Source organism: Ctenocephalides felis, unplaced genomic scaffold (genome assembly GCF_003426905.1).
Source record: "Ctenocephalides felis isolate EL2017-DRISC unplaced genomic scaffold, ASM342690v1 CF-g0.4_SCAFFOLD_03572, whole genome shotgun sequence".
Taxonomy (NCBI): Eukaryota; Metazoa; Arthropoda; class Insecta; order Siphonaptera; family Pulicidae; genus Ctenocephalides; species Ctenocephalides felis.
Window position 1 is genome coordinate 34385768 of NW_020539726.1, and position 23361 is coordinate 34409128.

Sequence of the window (23361 nt, forward strand, 5' to 3'; positions counted from 1 at the left end):
GATCCTAAAAAACTCTATTCTAAATTTATCTCTACCATTTACAGATGTTCGTTCGAATTCTAAGTCTCATGTATAAATCATACATCTGTCTGTTTGTCAAAGTAATTACTCGAACTATATTTACAAATTTTTTAACTGATGATCTAAAGATAATATTACGTCAATGACATTGCTCAAGATTACGTTGAAAAACAGAGTGCATTCGTAAATATATTTATGTCATCAATAATTCATTGACATGACGATAAATAGATAGAATTTTGTGAAAATCGGATGAAGTAGAAAAGTAAATTTTCCTCTCATATAAAATTATTAATATATATGAGATTTATTTTTTATTTTTTAAGAACAACTGGTTTACTATATTTTTTTGAATAATAAAAATAACTAGTGGTGTATGGCGGTGCCTTAAGGCAAATTGCTGGAACTTCCCGTATCGTAATGAAATATTCGAGAAATTTTAAACGTTTTCAAATATATTATTACAAATACCGTAACTTTCATTATTTTTGCTATCTTGTTATATCTGACAATGAGCAAATCAAATGTAAATCATAAATCAATTTATCTCCAGAGCATTAACAACATTCGTCATTTCATTTCGAATTCAATTTAAAAAAAAAATAGTTGTCTAATTCACACAAAATTGAAAAAGTGCTCCCTTATAGTCACAGTCTAAACGCATTTGCAAATAATTCTGCGCGATATTTCCACTTATACTATGCTTCACTTGGCGGCATTTTCACATTTTTCAATAGTTTTCACAAAATTGGAAAAGTGCTCCGTATATAAATAATAAACAGTCTAAACGCACTCGGGTATACATTTGTACTAGAGTGGCGGTTAGGCTGTGCTTAGCCTGGGTAATTTTCTGAATTTTTAATCCAAAATTACGAAAATATTCTATGAAAAATAAAAAAAAGTATTAATTTTTTATCCTCAAAAGCAATTGTTTTGTCAATACAAGCAAAAAGTTATTTAGATCATTCAAATCGGACGCTTAGTTCTCTCAAAAACTGCCATTTTTTAAAAATTTAGCTCTGTATCTCCGAAACCGCTGGGCCTACCTTTGCCAAAAACTAATAACCACTTTTTCCTGTCATTACGAACTGAATGTTTTTTGCATCATACAAATCGGATGTCCGTTCTCTCAAAAACTCGATTTGTATTTTCTGCACTCTTTGCTCCGTATCTCCGTAACGGCTGGACCTGACTTTGCGAAAATCTAATCAGAACATCTCCCTATGAATAGGAATCGAATGTTTTTTAAACCATTCAAATCGGTTGATCCGTGCGCCCGAAAACGTGGACAATAAAATGCGGACATACAAAACACACACACACACATCCATTTAGTTTCTGAGGTATGCCAGTAAAATGTTCAGAAACCTTCAAAACGACGAGAAATGCAAAAATTTTCATTTTCGATTTTCGGCCCATTACTATAACTACCCTACGGGAAGTTAAAAAATATATCACACAAGAAAAATATTTGAAGCCCCATGAAATAAATTTTAAACTAAAAATTTGGTTCATTTTTCATGCAGCATGCATTCAAATTAAAAAAAAATTGGTCACATACCTGTAAAAATATTGATCAAATGTCTACTAAAATATATTGGCACATATATTTATAACTACACCCAGTGTGTCTAGGTAAGAACGATAACATTCTAGATCCTTCCCCCACAAAGTAATACCCAAGGGCAAAGCGAGTGTTTTAGTCGGTATTGAGTCCAACATACCCAGACAAAAGACCTAGTCTGGGATGCATGAAGGCATTTCCTTCGCTATACAAAAAAATTCTCTGTGTGTCTGTAAAAAAAATCCTTTATCATTTTCATATTAAATGTTCTATATTCATTTAAAATACTATTTAGTAAGAAATCATTAAAAAGCTATTACAAAAATTGTGTACAAATCTATAGGCAAAAATTAAAAAAATATTATTAAAAAAATATCTATCTTGTCTTTTTTTGTCTCAAACCATTGTGGTCAATTTCAGCATTCAGCAGATTTTTTGTATTTATTCAGCAGCAGGTGCTGCTTCTGCAGGTTCTTCAGATGCTGCTGCAGCAGCTACAGCTTCTCCAGAAACTTGAGCTTTTGTTACTGATTCTGCTGGAGATGTTTTACTTCTCTGAAAAAATAAAAAAAGAGTTATTTTTAAATTTGTATAGGTCAGTTAGAAACCTGCCTGAATCATATGTCAGCGATCCTCGGATCGATTCTTGGTAATGATATAAAATTTGAATCGTTGAATTAAATAGAATAAATGCATACGTATATAAGTATGAAGTAGAATTTAAAATGAGTTAATTTCACTATATATATAATTAGATTAAAATTTAGAATTATGAAGAAAGCAAGATTAGAATTGGAGATCAGATATGGATTTTTGCTACATCAAATAATTTGTTAGATGGGTCATTTTCCATTAATTTCAAAAGTACAAAAACTTTTATCTTGGTTTAAGACAACATTCTGATTGTTAACGATTCTGAAGGAGATGTTTTACTTCTCTAAAAAAATAAAACACATAGAGAATGAATGAGCAACAATAAATCCATATTAATTTTTCTAGACCAGTGTTCAGGTCTTTTGTTTAAGGGTGTCCTATTTTTTTTAATAATTTTTTTTTATGTCGTACATAAAATAGTTTTTTACATTGCAAATATAATACAACATTTTCCGGCCACTCAATTAATTCCAATAGTTCAAAAATACTTATCAAGATTTCAGTCGATATTTCGAAATTCAGTTTAGCGTCATTTACATTGAAACATCATTTTCGCGTTTTAATTTACGTTTTTAAATTACGATTGCAAATTGATATGATATTCGGACGTCATTATTAAAGTTGAGAAATGTTGTATTTTAACAAAGACGTTGGGAATATATTTGCAAAATAATTATTAATTGGAACGTGCGTCAGAGTGTTTATTTTCAAATAATTCAAAATAATAAATAGTTTTAACTCGAATGCAAATTTTAATGCAACAAGTGTATAAATAAATAATGCATTATAGTAAATAAATAATATTATGTGCACAATATTTCTTTTCGGTTCGAGAGAAACTTCTTGCTTTTTTCTGGACTTCTGATTTTTTTAATTAGTTTCTGGAAATAGCAATGTGTTCGAATCCTTTTCATTTTAGATAGATTTTCTAATTAATTTAATTAATTCTAATTAATCTTTGAATTTTTATATTCTACAATAATTTTCTTTTGATCCTTTATCTTTTTTATATTTTTTTTTGTTTCCTATTCATACTTTATTTTGATTTTTACCTTGTTTTCAGTTGTTCATTTTCTATACTACTTTCTCTTAATTTTCTATACATTTTTAGCATGTTTTTCCTTTTTTCTATGAATATTTTTATACTATCATAATTTTTTTCAGATTTATACAAGATATCTGTTAGTTTTACCTTTTTATTAAAGTTTCATTTTACACAATAATCTAGTTTTAGTTTTCTGTAATTTTAATTACTTGATTTTTTTTTAATTTTTCTATTAATATTTTCGTGTTGATAATTTACTCAGATTTAAATTGTTTTGTTAATTTCTCAAACTAATTATATAAAGTACAAAAAAAATGTTTAGAGAAAAAATAATAAAAAATATCGAAAATTACTAGAGAATAGTTTTGGAAAATTAACAAAAAAATTTAAATCTGAGTAAATTATCAACACGAAAATATTAATAGAAAAATTAAAAAAAAATCAAGTAATTAAAATTCGTATTATTTACGTACGTAAATAACGATTTAATTGTTTAGTTAGTTTTCTAAACTTCATCTTTTCTTTAGTTTTTTATATTCTGTAAAAAATTGCTCTTAATTTTCCACAATTTTTTAATATTTCTTAAAACAATCTTATTGTAATAAATTATTTTGCATTAGATTTTTGATTTAGTTCTCTAATATTTACTTTATTTTTAGATTCTCATATTCTACAACAATTTTCTTCTAATTTTCTTTATTTCCTAAATTATTTGCTTTTTCTGTAGACATTTTCCACCTAACAATATTTTACTTGAATATAAAATTTTAATTACTTCTTTAATTTTTATAATTATCTCTTAATTTTCAAAAAAAAAACACTATTTAGTTTTCTTTTTACTGTTTATTTTATTCAGTATGTTCAATATCTCGCTGTATTTTTGTAAATTGTTTCTATTTTTCTATATAGACATTAATAATTTTATTTAATTATATAATGCATTTACAGAAAGCCATTGCATATTAATATTATACCTACATAAGTTTAATGTCAACATTTTGAAACCCTACTCTTAAAATCTACTCATTTTTATCAATCTATATTTTTTTTAATTTAATAATTTTTTCACTCTATTTCCATTACAATGATAATTTTCTCATTATTATTTATTTTTATCTTTAATCATTATGACAACATAATTTGTTTTTTTTTAAGTTTTTGATTTTTTTAGTGTTTCTCTGATAAGTGAACAACTTTTCTCCATATGTTTCCATATATTTCTCCATCAATAAATTCACTTTAAACTTTTTTCAATTTTCTGACTAATTTTAAACAATGTTTCAATTTTAACTGTTTATACAACATTATATTACCTTCATCTGTTTTATAATAATTTTTTCATGTTTTATAAGTTTATAATTTGATCTTAATTTTAACTTTCAGAACTTTTCCTCCTTTCAACATTTTTTCTAAATATTTTTAATTGATTTTTCATCAATCTGACTTGATGCGTAATTTTTCAAAATGAACACTGATTTTTTTTCAAAATTTGTTATCAACATGAGTAATTTTATTGCCAAATTTTATTGCAAATTACTGATAATCTAATTACAAAAAAAAAACATTACAACGGTTATCAAACTATGATCGTACGATGTTCGAGAAAAATCATTTGCTGACGCACGAATTAAAATAAATTTATGTTTATAATTTTATAATTATTACAACATTTTGATTTTTTTTTAAATTACATTTAATTTTGCGTTGTATTTAAATATCAATGAAAAAAATTGAAATAAATGAATAAACAGTTATTAGTTAAATAGATCTCAAAGAATATCTTTTATTCTTTAATTAGTTAAAAAAATTCAAAAATGAAAAGGGCACCAAACATTCTATAGAAATTTCAGAATTTAATATCTGGCATTGGTTAATGCTATATTTATATTTATAATTTAATATATATTTTTAATTTCAGATAGAACTTTCAGAAAAACTTTCTAATGATGGTATAAGTAACTGTTTATAAAAAAAATTAAGCACAGCTTTTCATATTATCATTCAATTAAATTAATTTAAAAAAATGTCAATTTTATAATTAACATTTATGGAAATTTCAATTAATTTTTATATTTATGTAATTCATTAAATTAACCACTTTTGACTCACTAAGTGACTTTTCACTAATTTTGTTAATATTTGATTTTTTGTTGAATAATATTATTATTTATATTACAAATTTTGTGCAATAGTGTACTGGCAATAACATATTTACATTTAATTAAAAAAATATTTGAAAAATATTCATGATTCATATTTCTGCTTCTTTTTTTATGTTAGTGTATAATTCTAATTCACACCTTAATATTTTCATGTATATTTATTTATTAATTTTATCCTAAATCTATTACTTACCTTGGGAGATACAGCCGGTGCAATCTCTTGTTCCGGAGCTGTAACAAATAAAACATTCCATCAATGTTTTTTCGCTAAAGAATTTCGCAAAAAAATTAAAGTTATCGAATATTTATAATAATTTCAAAGAAATGTATGCCACGAACAAAATAATTTATCAGCGGGGGTCCATTGATAAGACGTTTAACATTTGATCTTCTTATAAATAAACATATAATTCTGCCTGGGTCATCATGGTTGAACAATTTCAATAGCAAAACAGATTGTTGTAAACTCTTATTGCAATTAATAAATATAGTATGCGAATTATAAATTAATAATTGAGAAATAAATTTGAAATTTTGTTGCTAGGGCTCCGACAATACTCGATAAAAAATCCACTTTGTTTAGTGCAACAATTCATAGGAATTGTTAAATTAGATATAAAATAGTTTGAGTACGTTTCATAATTTAGTCTATAATATTTTCGTAAATACATTTGACACATATCTATATAATGTTTATATTAAATAATATCTGATAATTATTATTTTCATCAAACCCATCCATATGTTGCAAAAGCAAAAACGAACAACTTGGTAAATATTGTCGTTCTACATGGATAAAGTTGATATAGAAGTTCTGAGAAAATATTTAACAATAGATTATTCTTAAATCTATTTCGAATTTATAATTTCAAATATTGTATTTAATTTCAACGCATTTCATTATAATATATTCCAATGTTATGTTATAAATAAAGTAAAAAATCTTCTTGCTATTTTTTCTTTTCTTGTACTACTCTCAATGCAAGAAATAAGAAGTAATGGGTTTCAGATTTATTTTTTAGCATTTATGAAAAAAGTTATATGCAGAAGGATGTAGGATCCAACAAATAAAATAATTAAAAACAATAAATAATAATAATAAATAAATAGTTGGTAGATCCACCCATGTATGAGAGCACCACAAATTCCACAAGATACCCTTACCCTCCCTTGTTATTATTACCATAACTATTTTTTTACCACTATTCATGTTTTTGCATAAATAGTTATTATATTATGATGACATTTTATTATTTAATAATTAAATATATTATTATTATTTACCTTCTTGTACAGCAGACATTTTAGGGCTGGCGCCCTTCTGAGAACTTGCAGGTGAAACTTTTTTTGCACTTCCAGTAGAAGATCTCTTCTTATCAGATTCTAATTTGGTTTTGGATGCAGATTTTGGTGACACGTTACCGGATTTCTTAGTTAATGATCCTAAAATTAAAATATAAATTACATTTATGATAATATCAACAGCATCTTTAATAATATTTTGATATGTCTGCCCACAACAAATTTGACTAGATAATTCAAGTGATAATAGATTTATTATAATTTATTCTTCTTGTGCTTTTAATTCATATAATTAATAATGAAAATTATTTAATTGATTATTATTTCTGAAAATATTTAAATTTATTTATTACCTTGGCTTGCTCTGGGTGATCCTCCAGGTTTCTTGTTGACATCAACATCAACACTATGTCTTGTTGGTTTTGGAGGCTCTGGAGGTGCTTGTGGCGGTACTTCTTTTCGAGATTTGTAGAACTAAAGAAAAAAAATTCTTTTATATAATGTATGAAATTTAAATTTATTGATAATATCAGTTGATAAAATTAGTATTGTAATTTGAAAAATTACTTCTTTTCTCCTTGCAATATAGGCACATATAAAAAGTAAAGCAAAGGTTTCAAATGGTTCCGAATGACAAAAAACGTCAAGAAATAAAAAAAATTAGCAAATCTAATTTTCTGGTGAAAACAAACTTTCTCTAGAATTTATTAATTTTATAGCTATCAACTTTTCTAATTGACAAATTTAGATTTATATATATCTTATATATACAATTCTTCTGTAATATTGTATGTAAAGATACTTTTCCTACACGATTATTCAGGTTTTGATAAATCTTTCTGAAGTTTGTTAAGAAAAATTTTAAGGATGTATATGATTAGAAAAATATAGTTTGACTGTAGAAATAAATGGAAAAATTATTATTAAAATATAATATATTCATGATTATGAATTAGAAAAATGTAATGTCTACATTATTGCCAAAAAGTAGCTGAGATTTGCCAGAAATCAAAATAAAATAAGTTACAATATATATTTGGCAGATGAAATTATAGAATTCAATTAGATAGATTTTTTTTTTTAACTAATGCAGCAATATAATTTGTCTTACTTTACTAACCCACAACAAAGAAAAGTTACTTATTCAACAAATTATATAGATGTTACATTGTGTTAAAAATTCATTTGTTTGGCGTTAGATTCGGAATATTTACTCCAGTCAATGGAACATTTTGAGTCTGAATTTTTTTACTGTGCACCAATTTGTATAAATTTTTGGAATTTAGATTCATCTTACTCTCAAGCTCAAAAGTGAAAATAATTGAGAATCCTTTGCCACTTCCCGGGGTATAACATCCCTTCTAAGTAGTGTAATTTTTTTTTTAATGACGTCGGATATCGATGGAAGTACAACTACATTTATTAATGTTTTAGTTCAAACTAAAGCATGTGTTCTCCAATTACTCGTTTATTGTTTCTATATACACTCTCTACAATATTCATCTATATAGGTCACTATTGCTATTCACGTCAACATTTTATTATATATTTTGTTACAACGTAAAATTTCTAAATAATATTTGTTAATTAAAATTTTGAATAATGAAATATATTATATATAGACGGTGACTCAATTGGAGTAAAACAAAACTGATTTAAAATTCAAGGTGAAGAGGTTACGAACAAAAGAACAAAAGTGTTAAATTATCAACTTACAGTCGATATGTATTGCAAAATTTATTTTTATATTTTATTTAGAAACCTATAGTCCTTTAAATACATAAATAAGTATATATTACTCTGTTATGAATTCGGAAAAAATTAAAAAAACTGTAAAAAATTCAAATACAACTTCTAAATCTAAATTTAAATTTCAGTTAGATCAATTGATGAGGGCTCCGGTCTTACGATCATAAAATTCCATGCACAATTACCAACTTGGACAACCTGATATCAAGCAGCAGTAATATTAGGTTTTACTTAAAAATATATCTTTAACTTTCTGACAAAGAAGTATATCGTTAAAAAAATCGATTTGCTAATTTTATGTTGTATGGACGTTTCAAGTCATTCTGAATGGAATGAGACCAAATTTGAACATAACTATGTGTGAGTGGTTATGTGTTAGAGCTGATTTTTGACATTTCGTCGGCGTTTTCTCAGAAACAGCTGAACCGATTATGAACCTAACTTCATGTATGTGTTAACAAAGAGACATCATAAAGTTGAACTTATGACAAAATTGTTTTTTGACGATCGTGCGTTTTGCAGGTTAGGTTGTATGTGTGAAACGTCTGATCGCACAGTAAATACATAGCTCTTCAACAGCCTGTTACTACCAATTAATAGAAATATAAACCGAAATATGGCATTACCATATCATTTTTATTTTATCCAAAAATTGGTCTATCTATCAATTACCTTGCCATCAGATCCTCGAATGGTGCCTTCGGTTAGTTGTATGGCTTCAGGTCCCCATTGGTTCAAGAAGTGGCCCATTCTGGTGACACGTTGTTGAGGTGTAGTCACTGTGTGACTACCGCCACAGTATCGATTGCATAAGTGATTCATCCTAAAATTAAAAAAAATCACATAATAAATAATTGTCCTATCTTCGTTTATAAATATTGATGCAAAACCACAATCAATTTGTTCAAATATTAATGTCAATGTCATATATGGCAACAGTATGGGCATAACATTGCGTATTGTAAAAAATTGTAGATACTGATGTGTTACATTTATAAATAATATATGCGTGATGTTAAAATAATGAAAAATGAAAAATTCATTTAGAAGAATATTAAGATGAATAAAAATAAATAACATGAATAAAATCGTGGCGCAATATTCAAATCTTGTTTTTAGATGGACTGGGGACAATATTTGTTCTCAAAATTATGGAAAATCTGTAAAATTCATGGAAGAACTATTTTATATGATTTATTACAAATAAAAAACATGTTTCCCATCTGATTTATATTTTTAATTTTATATTTACACGAATTATACATAATTTTTAAATGAGGCCGTAATGGAAGCTTTTTGTGGGCGACCAAGATTCGTATCATCGAACTTGAAAAATACATACATATTAATATATATGCAAGATAGTGTAGAATATATAAAAATGACTTTAATTACAAAATTGTTTTTAAATATTATACATATTTTTAATGCTTTTATAAATATACTAGCTGACCCGGCATACGTAGTTTTGCTAAGTAAGGTATATTCTAAACAATTTCTAGAGAATCAAAAATATTAATACTTTAAGTGTATAAGAATTAAGTGTTGTTTGAATGCTATATACAATGAGGTATTATAAAAACAATAAACCCTATTAGTTTGTCTATATTTTGTCAATACAATCAATCTGGAAGATTTATCCACTTTCTATAGAAAACATGGTATAATCCAATCCAAGTGTTTTTTTTGGTCTTTCGAATTATTGATTACGTTTCAAGTTTTTCAGATTCTTTTTGGATTCTGGATTTTGTGTATAATTGTAAATAATACTACTGAGCTTATAAAAAAATTTCAAATTTCTGCGAGGAGAGATAGAAAATGAATTAGATATATCTGCTTTGACCTGCTTTTTGAAAAGTTTCAAGTAACATTCGATGAATTAAAGTAAATTTAATAAAAAGTATATATGCAAATCAGGGCGAGGCACATTTGACTTTGAGCAAATATTAATTATATTATAACAATCAAACCAGTCATATCACAACAAATAACACATTTCAAACGAACAATTATCTGACTACGTTCAGTAAAACTGCCAGCTACTTCATCATTGTAGAAATGTGCTTTTTTGCTGTCTTTCAAAAATTTATACCCTAAATTTTTACCCTATATGCGGAGTAACTTGGAATGGCCCAGGTGGCAAACAGGTTTATTGTCTTATTTTAATTTTAAAGGTATTTTACAAAATAATTACATTTTTAACTAATGCCAAAAAACTACCAACGGACCGTTTAGCTCCCGATAGCAAAGTCATAAGAATCAAGGTTATATAGCTGGTTATACATCTTAATCCCTCTACTTTCAGATATTGTTGTTAAACAATGCTAAACTTCACCGGTTTTTGAGATATTGGTGGTGGACCTTATTAACCCTGAATCTTCATATATTACTATCTATTTTTCGATAAATTTTGGGAAATTAGAACTGGGAAAATGTTATTCGACAAAATGTCCATTTGATCGATAACAAATTTAGGTTCTGAATTTAAATAATATAAATAAAAAATAATATAACCTAGAAAATATTTTATAAATATATAATTATACAAATGAGATATTTCAGAGCACCGTGTTTGAGTCAAATATGATTTTCAAAAAAGAGTGCTACAACGCCAAAAAGTGCATTTTTATATTAACATTTCATAAAAGTTTATATTTTGATTTTCTAGTGACACTTTAATAACGTTTTTGTGTATAAATTCAACCACGAACAAAACTACTTACTACAATTCAATCATAATTAAATAATATTCACGTAAAACATCCTATTAAACGTAATTGAATATCATTTGTTAAAAACGTTTGACATTTGACGTATTAGCCACCGTCCATTGTTTTATTTAAAAATGTAAAGTTTCTACGCTATTTTGAAATAATATCTCACCTTTCCGACAACCTACTGATTAGAACAAATTTTTCAAGACTAAGACTGGCCAAATCGGTTTAGCCGTTTTCGAGTTTTAAGATAATTTATAATTTATCAATATATAAACGTGTATAATGGTCGACACTAATAAATGTGTGCATCACGAGTGTTACCGTATTACTAATGAACATGATTCAAAATTGTTGTATGATGTATTTATTTTTACTTAAACGCCATATTGTACGGTAGCAAATAAGTTTTATTTCTATCGCGTGTGAACCTTACGCGCACTCTTTTTTTTACAGTGTCGTGATTGCCAGTACTTTGAGAGACAACATCAAGACAACATAAATTGTCAAAAAAAGTAAACCTCATCTTGAATGCACCTCATGAAACGTGCTTTCATTTTTATTTAATATTTTTATTTTAATATTTTTTATTTTAATATTTCATTTATCTCACTTGGCAAGTTCATCGTCCTTGCTCCTGTCATAGGCCTTCTTCAGCCTCCTGTCCTCCTTAATGGCGCTCTCAAAATGATACATATTCCTGCCAGGTAATTGTCTCTGCTGTTTCCTGACGGCGTCCAGCTCGTATGTCAGGTATGGTTTCATTGACATATTTGGAGGCAATGAATCCTGGACAGGCATAGATGGTGCAGGTTCATCTGTTCTCATCACCACGTCTTTGTCGCAGGATATGCAGTTGACATTCCTAGAAAAAATTAAAAAAAATGGTAATAGAAAAAAATATTTTTGAACATCCATCAGAACATAATAATAAATCTAAGGATTGCTATGCTTAAACTTTCTTTTCCTAACAATGTTTCTACTTGAGACGCAACCCAATGGTCTTCCAATTTGTATTTGATATATTTTATTATTACATTTAAACTAATATTGATATTATTAATTTCCCATAGAGTAGTTATAGTAATAGGTCGAGAATCAAAAATGAAATTTTTTGCATTTCTCCACGTTTTTAAGGTTTCTGAACATTTTACTGGCATACCTCAAAAACTAAATGGATGGTGTGTGTGCGTGTGTGTGTTTTGTATCTACGCATTTTCTCGTCCTCGTTTTCGAGCGCACGGTTCAATCGATTTGAATGGTTTAAAAAACATTCGATCCATATTGATAGGGAGATGTGCTGATTAGTTTTTGGTAAAGGCAGGTCCAGCCGTTACGGAGATACGGAGCAAAGAATGCAGAAAATAAAAATCGAGTTTTTGAGAGAACGAAGTATCCGATTTGTATGATCTGAAAAACATTCAATTTGTAATGCATGGGAGAAGAGGTGATTAGTTTTTGGCAAAGGCAGGTCTCGCCATTTCGAAGGTTTTGAAGAAAAAATGGCAGTTTTTGAGCGAACTAAGCGTCCGTTTTGAATGATCTAAAAAACTTTCTGCTTTTTTCAACAAAATAATTGCTTTTGGAAAAAAAAATTGTTTCTAATTTTTTTTTCAAAAAATATTTTTGTAATTTTGAATTAAAAATTCAAAAAATGACCCAGGCTGAGCACAGTCTAAGCGCCACTCCGGCACAAATATTTACCCAAGTGCGTTCAGACTGTTTATGTATTGGAACACTTTTCAAATTTTGTGAAAACTCTTCAAAAATGTGAAAACACAGCTAAGCTAAGCATAGTATAAGTGAAAATGTCGCACAGAATTATTTGAAAATGCGTTTAGACTATGACTATACTGGAGGACTTTTTCAATTTTGTGTAAATTAGGCAACTATTTTTTTTTTAATTGAATTCAAAATGAAATGACGATTGTTAATGTTCTGGAGATAAATTGATTTACGATTTAAATTTGATTTTCTCAGATATAACAGATAGCGAAAATAATGAAAGTTACAGTATTTGTAATAATATATTTGAAAACGTTTAAAATTTCTCGAATATTTCATTACGGTACGGGAAGTTCCAGCAATTTGCCTTAAGGCACGATGCCATACACCACTAGTTGATATATTTTATTATTACATTTAAACTAATATTGATATTATATTTTTAATTTGACGCAGTAATCCGCGTAATGAGATCTAAATTTTATACTGCTTGATATCAGGTTGACTTCAGTGGGTATTCAATTGGAATCCTGTTATTGCAAGCTCAAAACAAAATGATTATATCATTATGATGCAGAAAGTAGATTGAGATAAAGCAAATTCTTTGATGTGTATTCCTTGTGTAATTCCTTGATAATTTTAAACAAATTTGCTTAACACATTAACTGCCAAGCTAGTGTTATCTATACTTCCCCTTGTGCTGAACTTTTTTATTCGTTTAGTATAAAATATATCACTTCCAGGCATGATAGTTGTAAATTTAAAAAAAATGTAAAAAAGAGCATAGCAATCAAATGCATGTATGAATGTGCTAAACTATTCCAATATTACATAATGTTTTCATAATTATCAAGATAGTCTTTTAGTTATTTTGCAAATCGTCTAATCATCATATTTAGACTTTTTTAAACTAATTGCGAATATTCTAGATAAATTATATAAATCAGCTGATGAAATATTTTAATAACATTAGATAACATAAATCAACTACTTTTATATCAATGTATGCAATTAATTTTATCTAAAATTTACATTTTTATAGTAAAACAGATAAAATATTACATGTTGCAACATATTTTAAATTAAAAAACTATAAACAATTTTTGAAATTAGGAATATAAATAAACAATTTAAAAAAATGAAAATGTGTGTGTACTAAACAAAAATTAAATTTAATTGATGAATTCTGTTTTTGTTAATAAGACTTCAACGTTTCGACTCCCAGTTTGATTCATCACGAGAATGTATCGAACCACAAAATATAATACATAATAATTTATTTATTGTCTTTAATTTTTATATTTTATTTCTTAAGTTATCTATTATTTTTAGCGATAGATTTATTTAATAAAATAAAAATTAAATAAAATTTTGATATTTATTATTAAAAATAATAAATTTATTAATAATAAATACCAAATTTTTATAAAAACTAAATCTATCGCCAAAAATAATAATTAACTTAAAAGATAAAAAATAAGAATTAAAGACAAACTTTTAATGGTATATAGATGGAGGGCGTAGCTCAGTCAGTAGCATGCCCTACTCACACGCCAGGGGTACTTGGTTCGAGTCCTGGTACTGACATAGAATTGTCTTTCGATTTGTTCCATTGAAATTAAGTAAATTTTGAAATAAGTTTGAATTTCAAGGTGGCGGAAATAGTTCAGTCAGAAGCATGACCGACTAACACACCAGGGATACTCGGTTCGAATTCTGGCACTGACATCGAATTGTCATTTGATTTTTTTGGGTTGAAATTAAGTAAAATTGAATTGTTGATTTGAGATAGAATATAATTAGAAGTCAGAAGAAGAAACAAAAAATAAGAATAAAGAAGTCAATTATAAAGAAAAAATAATGGAATAATTATATATATATATATATATATATATATATATATATATATATATTATATATATATATTTAAATTTTTCTTCAATTTCTTTATTTTTTTTTTTAAAAACGCCCTTCCCACATATTGTCAATATTGTTAATTATTAAACAAAATTTGCAAATAACTTATACAGATAAATATATTTAAACTGATAATTGTGTACGTTTCGACACTGTATGTGTGCCATCACCAAGAAAGTTGATATCAGGAAAAAAACACAACAAAATAAAACCTTAAATTTTTGTAATGAAACAAGTAAGGGTAAGTGTAAAAAATATAAATTAATAACAAAAAAAAATAAAAAATGGAATATTTACTATGTTCGTTTCGACACTGTATGTGTGCCATCATTCAGAAAGTTTATACTAGGAAAAAACACTCAAAAATAAAACATTATTTTGTTATGAAACAGTTAAGCAAAACTGTAAAAAATAAAAAATAATTAAAATTTTAAATATTTGTTTTGTACGTTTCAACTCTGTATGTGTGTCATCATCAAGAAAATTTATACCAGAAAAAAACACTCAAAAATAAAATTATAAATGTTTGTAATAAATAAAATTAAGCATAACTGCAAAAAATAAAAATTATCGAAAAAAATTGAATTATTAATTTTGTACGTTTCAATAGTGTATGTGTGCCATCATTAAGAAAGTTTATACCAGGAAAAAATACGCAAAAATAAAATCACAAATTTTTGTAATAAAACAAGAAAGCAAAACTTTGAAATATAAATGAAAATAAATAAACAATTAATAAAATTATGGGTTTGGCGATATTATTATTATTTATTTATTTTTTTAGATCAAAAACAATAACTCTAAAAGATAGTAGATATGGTTTTTAATTATATTATTGTGTATATATCTACCTACAAAAAATAATTTTTGTGTGTTTTTATGTTTCTGTTAATTGTTTCAATTATTCAATGTTAACTTATTCAATGATGACACACGTACAGTGTCGAAACGTACAAAATAAATAGTTCACATATTTATTGCTTTTTTACTCTGATAGTTTAGCTGGAAATTAATATTTACGTGTAGATATATTCGTTAAAAAAATATATGAAAGTTATATAATTTTTTTGTGTATAGTTTTGTTATATAATAATATATGAAAGTTATATAATTTTTTTGTGTATAGTATAGTTTTTTAACAAAATATATATAAAAATAATAATAATAATAATCACATCTGACCCGAAAATCTTATAAACAATTTTGTTCTATTGTTTCATTTATAAACTTCTTTTTAATCAATGATATTTTAAGATTTTTTAAATAAATTTAAGTTATCATGATTTTACAATGATTCATTCTAGATCATATGCAAATTGATAACTGCAATCAGCACATAATAAAACAATTATCAGAATTGTACGGAAATAGTCATAATAATCTTTAAATTTGACATAAATCATTCGGATGCATATGGCCAATAATATGATTGTCAATGTCGTGTCGTATCTTTGGAGAGAATGTCAAGATCAAAGTCTGAGGTCAATTTTGTATCGGAATCTGTCCATTGTGAAATGTAAAATGAGTAATAACAATAATATTTTTTTAAAAAATATTTTTTGAGGTAAAATTTTTTTATGAACTAAACTTACCTTAAAAGTTTGATTTTCGTTCCAGCAGCTTCGGAGTCTTTTTTGAGCGATGCCAAGGCTTTAAGGCGATCCTGAAGAGCCTTCAATTTGTTATTAACAAAATCTTTGAGAGGCGAGATTTCAATTTTGTCCAGCTTGTTTTCAATTTCCTTCTGGACATCGTCCAGAGCTTGTTGCCATAAAGTTTCCTAAATAAAAATAAAAATTAAATAAATGATCAAGACAAATTATATGAGAGAAGTTCTTCCTAAACAAACAAAGTCAGCCAAAGTCACAAAAGCGTTACATTGATAAATTGACAGTTTGAGATTTTTTTTCTAAATATCTAAAAGTATAGGGATGAAAAGGTCCAACACCATTATCTCAAGAAACAAGTACACTGTGGTATTTTTGAACGATACTATTTTAAAGTAGAGGGCAAAAGTTGTGTAACCATCCATCGCCTTAAATCAAGCGACGTCTTGATTAATATTCAATTCGACAAATTAAATGACAATTCTATGACAGTCCCAGGACTCGAACCGAGTATCCCTGGCGTGTGAGTCGGACATGCTACTGACTGAGCTACGCTCCCCATCTACATATAACAAAATTTTCTGTATTTCGTTTTCATTCTTATTCTTTATTTTTTAAATTTTAGATTCATTTATATTTTATTAGATATATCGAGATAAACAACCACATTGTCCATTTTTCAACAAAGGCATTTTTTTCATTGTTAGTTTTTTTACTTTGAGCACTGTTGTTTAGTTTACGATACCCAAATATAATTTTTAAATACATATTATTTTAGTTATAGTTAAATTCCCGAAGGAGAAGTTCACCAAAATCCGATTTCCTATATGTTTTCTCGACGTTTCAAGCCATTCTGAATCGAATGAGACCAAATTTGAAAAAAGTATGTGTGTGTGTGTGAACAGATTTTTCGCCGTAAATCGACGTTTTTTTTAAAAACGGCTGGACCAATTTCGAAAATTTAAAAGTTATTGGATGTATTTTGATGAGGACTGCTGTTTGTCAGTTTTGGGCTACAATCGGCCGAACCCTTTCTTTGTAAATCGCAGAAAAGTGAAAAATATTTTGTCCACATTTTAGACCGCAATTCTGAATCGATTTTGAAAATTCAAAAACCGTTCGAAAGATATTTGTTTGGAATCAGCCTGATTAGTTTTTGATAAAGATCGGCCGGCACCTTTGCTTGTAATAAAGTATTAAAAAAAAATTCCGATTATTTTTATGAAATTTTTTTTTCATAGTCTTATAGATCATACTAAAATATTTCGGCCCTACGACAAGTCGTTTAATTTTAAAAATTCATCAAAGTTAGAGCAAATGAGTTGTTTTTTTGATGTTTGTTAAAATTAAAATTAGGCGATTTACTTGGTATAACGATAGAGTACTTGGTCATAATGAACATACTTAACGATTAAAGTCCTACGGAAACTGGTTCAATTATAAAAATTATTGATTTTTGAAAATTTCCTTCTAGACAATACGTCGAGGTAACGTGTTCGTTTGTTTTCAAATATGTGTAATAAATCCACTCGGAATACTTTCAATCACTCATAAATTAATTTATTTTTTATTGATTAAGTCGATTATTTACACATATCCGGAAGTTCATGTAACCTCAAAGCAAAATACCAATACCAACTATAGTTTTTTATATTTTTATTTATTTATCTTACTTGCTGAGTGAGTTTAGACAATGCTTCCTCCAATCCCCTAGACAAGTCATCACAGGCAGCATCGAACTGATCATGGGAAACTTTTCTGTTGACCAGATGATGATCAGCCTTATCAGCCAAGGCGTCTTCCAAATCTTCCTTGTCGGCTTTGCAAGTTTTGAGGAACTCGATTTGCTCCAGAAGAGCCTAAAAATATAAATTTTTAAGTTAATTTCAATACTTGGTTAGTAGAGGAAAAGTGTATATCTACATTAATATGCTGTTGGCGTTGTTCTCGATCGTCCATAAGGGCTGTTGCAGTTGAATTGATGTTCTCCATATCACTTTGCAAGATTTGTATCTTTTCGTACAACTCACCAAGACCTAAAATGAACAATCAATAAATCATCTTATATATAAAAATGAATCGCAAAAATGTGTTGGTAAGCGCATAACTCAACAACACATGAACCAATTTGGCCAATTATTTTTTTAAAATATTCGTTGAAGTCCAAGGATAGTTCTTACGGCGAGAAAAAATCGAATAATTGCCGGAAAACCCCTAAAAACAGCCCCTTTTCTTTTTCTCATACAAACGTTTCCTTACTAAAACGTGGAATCAATTTGAGCTTTATTGCTATTATATAAATTTCATATTAAATCACTGTATGTCCTCCTAAACTATTATTCGGATTTTGATAAATCTTTCTGAAGTTTGTTAAGGAAATTTTCTAGTATGTATGTGATTATAAAGTACTGGGATGTACGAGGTCTGTTCAAAAAGTACCCGGAATTTTCGTTTTTTCAAAAAAATATTTATTTATTCGTCTACATTAATGTGGTCCCCTTCAAAGTAGTCCCCCCCAGATATAATACACTTATGCCAGCGTTTTTTCCAATTTTCGAAGCACCCTTGATATTCACTTTTTGATATGTCCTTGAGCACTCTCAGCGATTTTCTTCAATCGAGGAAAACCGCCGTCCTTTCATGGGTCTCTTCAACTTTGGGAATAGGAAAAAGTCACACGGAGCCATATCTGGTGAATTTTGCACTTTGCAACACTTTATTTCATTTTTTACGCAAAATTTAATACAAATTCTTTGACTTTTCAATTCTTCCATTGTAAAAATCGCCGAGCTCAGAAAAACACGTCGAACCTTAGCGACTACCACAGACAAAGTAAACAGTGAATATAGCTGAAAATTTCATCATACTTTAGGGGCATGTATACCAACACAATAAAAAAAAAATTTGACAATCAGACACTCCAGACCCGCGAAATTTAATTATTAGTCATTCCGGGTACTTTTTGAACGCACATCGTATGTGCAATATTGTAGAAATAAATGGGAAAAATTGTAAAAAACGACATGTCATTGTTTGCATTGAAAACAAATAAAAACTATCATCTGCCAAAAATTTCAATTTACTTATGAACCTAGACAATATTAGAATATGTATAATAAATTTATGATTATGAATAAGAAAATTAAAATGTCTACATTACTATTGCCAAAAGGCAGCTGAGATGTGTCAGAAATTAAATAAATATAAGATACAGTATATGTATGGCAGATTGAATGATACACATATGAACAGGATATGACTAATTAATTCATTTAAAATATAAAATTAAGTATTAATCAGGCCCGGTCCTATCTTTAATAGCGATGAATGCGAAGAATACGAGCGCACGTCTTAGGGGGCTCCAACACAAGATTCGGATATTAAATTTTCAATATAGTTTTTTTTTTCAATATATAATTTCTTTGCATATTTTACTAATCTTTCCACAATATTTTTAAAATTCGTAAAAAATTCACTTTATAACAACAAATGGGAAAGTAAAGATGAAAACATACAATTCGGCCCTCACGATTTCGATTAGGAGAAGTTTAAGATGCAATTTTGGATATCTTAAGTAATAAAAAATTAAATAAATTTAATCCAACATGAAGTACCAGTGTTATGTTATGGTTATGGTTATGTAATGCCGCTTGAAAGACTTCAATTTTTAATATAGTGTGGAAATTGAGACTCATCATTTTATTTAAAGCTGTTCTACATTTAACATCGCTCATATTGATGTATATGAATTTTGGCGTGAAGAGTAATTTAAAAAACAATAATTATTATTTTTAAGTAAACGGTAAATATCAGTATATAATATTAAAAAATTGTAGACATGGGTACATGGGACAACGTCTGTCGGGTCATCTAGTAGTAAAATAAAATTACAAAATTATATCTTTCATTTCCCTTACCAGTAAATTCTTGGCCAAGTTGGTTATCACCAATGGGCAACCCTGCAGAGTTGATCCTTTCCAAAATCGCGCCCAATTCTTTCTCCAAATCTGCCATTTGTTTCTGAAATCCTGTCATTTGTTTGTTGAAAGACGTGTCCATTCCAGACATCATTCCGGAGTATTTATTCAACTTTTCTTCTAGAGCTGCCAGTCTGTCTGCTCCTGGTAGATCTTGCCCTGGAATAAAAAAAAGTTGGTAACAATAATTCAAACTGAAACCTTATTATGTTAATAATAATCATAAGGACAATAATTATTGCTCGGGACAAACGTTTATAAGAATTGAAGTAAAACTTTTATAGGTGCGACTAGGATGTAAATCCGTACAAATGCAACGTAAGTGCTTTACGGCAGATAAGATAAGATAAGAGTCGAGTGCCAAAGATCTGTCATTCGCTCTCGGTGATATCATTTTTATACAGGCCGATTGTGATTAGTCGTCGTGTATGTGAATAAACAATTGTCGTTGTGTGCGTACAGGAATCAACGTTGTATGCGTACCGATATCAACAAGGAAATCGGCATAGATAAATAAACATTTTAATGTTACATCGTAGTACAAATTTTGATTTAATGAAAAATGCCTGAATCAGAAAAATATTTTACCCTGTTTCTTGGAAATAATAAAACAAACTAAACGTATGTATACTAAACGTGAGTTTATTGATTAGAAATAATATCTATATTATTCGTAGTTTCTATAAATATTTGAAGTTATAAAAATGGAAAATATTTTTTAGTCAAGACAGGTATTACAGCTGTTCAAAGAATGTGATTATATCGCCAGCGAAAAAGTAAAAAAAAAATACAAGCAGTCAATGAATGTATGTTAATTTTAATTACATGAAGTTCTTCAAATACAATTATTACATGATGAGTATAAGTTGCGAAAACAATATTTGTTTAGGCCTTGTTTACAATAATCCACTGTGTGAACGAATATATTATAGAAGTTATTAATTAGCAATTACTTCATTTCTCTAATGAAGGCTCAAGTTGTAAATTCTAATTACAATGACAAACCGATCATGTCATATTTAAAGTATGACTTTAATTGCATTATTGTTTTTTAATATTATACATATTTTTATTGCTACTTTAATGTATTCTGTGAACTTTGAGTTTTTCATGGTACTTATACGATGTATACGTGGTACTTATAAGAACGATTTTTGTATGAGACTGAAGGGAATCATCAAATTTATGGAGCAGAAGTATTGTCCTTCTGCTAAAGTTGGTAAACATTTACTGAAATGTAGTAAAATCTGGTGTATGCAATTCTGAATGAACTTGTCGGTACATTTATTTTCTGTATATATGTGAATTTTGGACATTTTTTTATTTTTCTTCGAATATTTTTTAATTTTATTCTAGGACATATTATTTGTTCAAATTAGTGAAAACTAGTTAAAATTTACTAAAATTTAGTAAAAATTGTTGCATACACTTGTATATTGAAATTTTGACTAATTCGTAGTTGAGAATGCGTACTTTAGAGACATTTTTTTTACTTTTCCAGCAATACTTAAATTTTTTTGATGAAACTTCTTGGTAATATTAATGAACTTTCTGGGTGATAGGACATTTTTTATATTACTTCAAATATTTTTTAATATTATTATAGGACATTACAGTTGGTTTACATTAGTAAAAATTAGATAAAATGTACTAAAATTTAGTAAAAACTGTTACATACATTTTGATATTGAAATTTTGCGTAATTCGTAGTCGAAATGCAGACTTTAGTATTTTTATAATTTGCAACTTACATATGGATTTAGGACATTTTTTTACGTTTCTCCAAATAACTTCTGATTTTCTTTTATGACATTAAAATTTGTTTACATAAGTGAAAACTAGATAAAATTTACTAAAATCTAGTAAAAACAGTTGTATACACTTTGCTACTTAAATTTTGATTAATTCGTCGTCGAAATGCGTACTTTAATATTTTTACAATTTGCTATATATGAATTTAGGTTTTATACGTTTCTTCAAATAACTTTTAATTTATTTGTAAGACATTATAACTTGTTTGCATAAGTTAAAACTAGATAAAATTTACTTAAATTTAGTAAAACTGTTGTTCACACTTGTATATTGAAATTTTGAATAATTCGTACTTCAAATGCAGATTTTATTATTTCCATAATTTGCATTAAATGAATTTAGGACATTTTTTACGTTTCTTCAAATAACTTTTAATTTTCTACTATGACATTGTTATTGGTTTACATTAGTAAAAACTAGATAAAATTTACTAAAATCTAGTAATAGCATACTAAATATAAATATATAATTTATAATTTATCATTATATAAATGTGTATTTATGACACTAATAAATGTGTGCATCACGAGTGTTACCATACTATACTAATGAACATTATTCAAAATTGTTATATGATGTATTTATTTTGATTTAAATGCCATCTTGTACAGTAGCAAATAAGTTTTACTTCAATCGCGTGTCTTTTTTTTATTACCTTGGCTCAGTTGTACCCTCAACTCGTCCATCTGCTTGGTGCCTTCTTCACCACTAGTGGCAATTCTGGCAGCATCTCCGACAGCTGTCAAAGTCTTCATATTGGCAGCAATTGCATCAACATCCTGGCGAACCGAGTTTAAGTCTTCACGAAGTCCTAAAATCATGGAATCGGTGGTTTGGTAACCACCAGCTGCTGCACCACCAGCTCCGGGTGAGACCGGAGTTGCTGCTCCGGAGGGCGAACCTGTGGCTTCACTAGAAAAAGAAATAAAAGAAAATGGGATTTTAAAAGAAGAACCCTATTGGTAAATAAAATACTTTGGAATAAATAAAGCATCGTCTCAGCTACACTCTCAAATACGGGGGTACTTGGATCGAGTCCTGGTTGAGTACTGCATATATTAACAAGATTATAGATATATATGACAAGAATATATTTAGCCATAACAAGAATA

At 27.6% G+C, this 23361-nt stretch overlaps 2 protein-coding genes across 2 annotated transcripts in view; one reads left to right on the forward strand and one right to left on the reverse strand.

Annotated features, from left to right (window-relative positions):
* The window catches only part of LOC113387856, a 122575-nt gene that overhangs the window by 61715 nt on the left and 37499 nt on the right, over positions 1-23361 (forward strand). The window lies entirely within an intron of this gene.
* Positions 2027-23361, reverse strand: part of LOC113388408 — a 28407-nt gene continuing 7072 nt past the window's right edge. Inside the window, exons 10-20 of the mRNA XM_026625789.1 lie at positions 22905-23161; positions 20378-20596; positions 18384-18496; positions 18134-18319; positions 16446-16633; positions 11825-12076; positions 9170-9320; positions 7102-7222; positions 6731-6889; positions 5640-5677; positions 2027-2140 (exon numbers count right to left, since the gene is read on the reverse strand). Coding sequence (XP_026481574.1) covers positions 2027-2140; positions 5640-5677; positions 6731-6889; positions 7102-7222; positions 9170-9320; positions 11825-12076; positions 16446-16633; positions 18134-18319; positions 18384-18496; positions 20378-20596; positions 22905-23161 — 1798 coding nt within the window. The remainder of the gene's footprint in view (positions 2141-5639; positions 5678-6730; positions 6890-7101; positions 7223-9169; positions 9321-11824; positions 12077-16445; positions 16634-18133; positions 18320-18383; positions 18497-20377; positions 20597-22904; positions 23162-23361) is intronic.